Genomic DNA, 2,060 nt, shown 5'->3' with positions numbered 1-2,060 from the left:
AGAGACCATTCATTACCGTTCAGAATTATATGTAAACTAAACTATAATTATAAAATAAATTTATGTTAATATATTTTATTAATGGTACATGATATATTTCTCTACTGATTATTAGTTCGTGAGGAGAAGGTTTGCCCTGTGCCACAATGCACGCGCCCATGCATGTACGGAAACAAGCTCGATGAAAACGATTGTTTTACATGCGACTGCAACCCACCACCAAAAACGAAATGTAAGTATATAAATAATAAAAACTATGTGTGCGGGCTATAAGCAACATTATTGTTAATATTATTTATTATTATTGTTTTTATTATCAGTATTACTATTATTATTATTATTATTATTATTATTATTATTATTATTATTATTATTATTATTATTATTATTATTATTATTATTATTATTATTATTATTATTATTATTATTATTATTATTATTATTATTATCATTATTATTATTATTATTATTATTATTATTATTATTATTATTATTATTATTATTATTATTATTATTATTATTATTATTATTATCATCATTATTATTATCATCATTATTATCATTACAGTGAGAGAAACTTTCTGTGAAAGATTTTGCCGAAAATGTAGTAAAAGTTCCAAGCTGGACTGCCGAAAGAAACCCAAGTGCGCCTGCGCTGATGGTAGCAACGACATACTTGACGCTCTAGGCATGGTAGCAACTCGCTAAGCCTCATCACCATAATTATAATAAAATCATAATGTAAATACACAGGCGACTTGACACTCATGTGCCAAACACCAAGATACGCTAAAACCAATGGGCAAAGCGATCATCTCCTCCCACAGATATGCCATTCATAAATTGTTATTTGTTTCTATCAGATTATATTATATGTGGAATGAAATTTACCAATCATAAATGGTCACTGCAGTTCATTTTTATATATCATTTTGTTGTCAACCAATTTATTTTCAGCAAACAATAAATAATTACAAAATTGTATACAAAGTAGTGTGTTCCGTTGAAAGATTAAGAAGTGTGTATTACAGTGGGTATATAAATCCTCAATGACAGAGCTCTTCCATGATCAAGGGCGTCGATTCGTGGTTGAAAGTGGGACGCCCAAAAAGGGGACGAATTGCAAAAGAAGTAAGTCTTGGGCTTCGCTGGGGGCCAGGGGTCGGCCTAAAGTCCCCGGTGAGTGTCCAGAGACGAAGCCCCTAAAGCTCTGACATCTATAACATTTTATAAGTCCTATCTAATTGATTTTAAGTAATGCAATTAACATTTGTATTTCCACACTATATTTTCATAACACAGTGGCGGATCCAGAAATCCGAAATAGAGGGCCTAGGAAGGGACTTTTACATATGGAGTGTAGACCACCTCAGCCCCACCATGGTTGGGGCTGAGGTAAGAATATTTATTGATTATAGCACCTCTAGTTGGCCGGAAATGGCACTCTCAGACGTAAATTTGAATATAATTTTCTTTTTTGTTGGCCGGTTGGGCTCCCTTGAATCTGCCACTGAAATACTCATCATGAAAGGTTTTTAATTTATCCTGGTAATCATAATCATACCTGCTTATATAGCTATACCTATTTCGTGTAAATTAACATTTATAAAAATAATTATTTATCTATAGATCAGCTTGTGACGTATTCGAACTATGAAAAACAAATAAGATAAACTTAAATCAATCACTCTTATTTAGTCTCTTTGCATGTACACTACTCAGGGGTGGCGCCAGGATTTGCCCGACGTTAGGGGGGTGTCGAGGCCGATGCCCCCGACGAGGGGTCAGATTTTACCGACGAAAGCAATGTGAGCGTGGTCGAGCTTCGATTAAAAGGTTTCGAAAGTGGTCCAGAGGGTGAAGCCCCCGAAAAATTTAACAATTTAGGAGTTTTAAAGGCTTATTTTATCGATTTTAAAGTCTACTAATATGTAGAAAATACATATAATTTTTTTTCTCCCCGACGAATTGTGCTTTTTCTCCCGGACGGGGGGAGGGCGGCTCTCCCCGACGGAGGGGGGGGGGGGCGTTGGACCCATTCCCCCCCCCCCCCCCCCGCG

The 2,060-nt window shown here is 35.2% G+C and overlaps 1 protein-coding gene across 1 annotated transcript in view; it reads left to right on the top strand.

Annotated features, from left to right (window-relative positions):
• LOC117104629 (BPTI/Kunitz domain-containing protein 4-like) overlaps positions 1–990 on the top strand; it is a 3,906-nt gene extending 2,916 nt beyond the window's left edge. Inside the window, exons 4-5 of the mRNA XM_033245497.1 lie at positions 116–232; positions 569–990. Coding sequence (XP_033101388.1) covers positions 116–232; positions 569–708 — 257 coding nt within the window. The 3' untranslated portion in view covers positions 709–990. The remainder of the gene's footprint in view (positions 1–115; positions 233–568) is intronic.
• Positions 991–2,060: the final 1,070 nt, after the last annotated feature.

Source organism: Anneissia japonica, unplaced genomic scaffold, assembly GCF_011630105.1.
Source record: "Anneissia japonica isolate Jap-2015-1 unplaced genomic scaffold, ASM1163010v1 scaffold287712_len2945570_cov188, whole genome shotgun sequence".
Lineage (NCBI taxonomy): Eukaryota > Metazoa > Echinodermata > Crinoidea > Comatulida > Comatulidae > Anneissia > Anneissia japonica.
The sequence above is the reverse complement of the archived record's forward strand: the minus strand, read 5'-3'. Positions and strand labels throughout refer to the sequence as shown.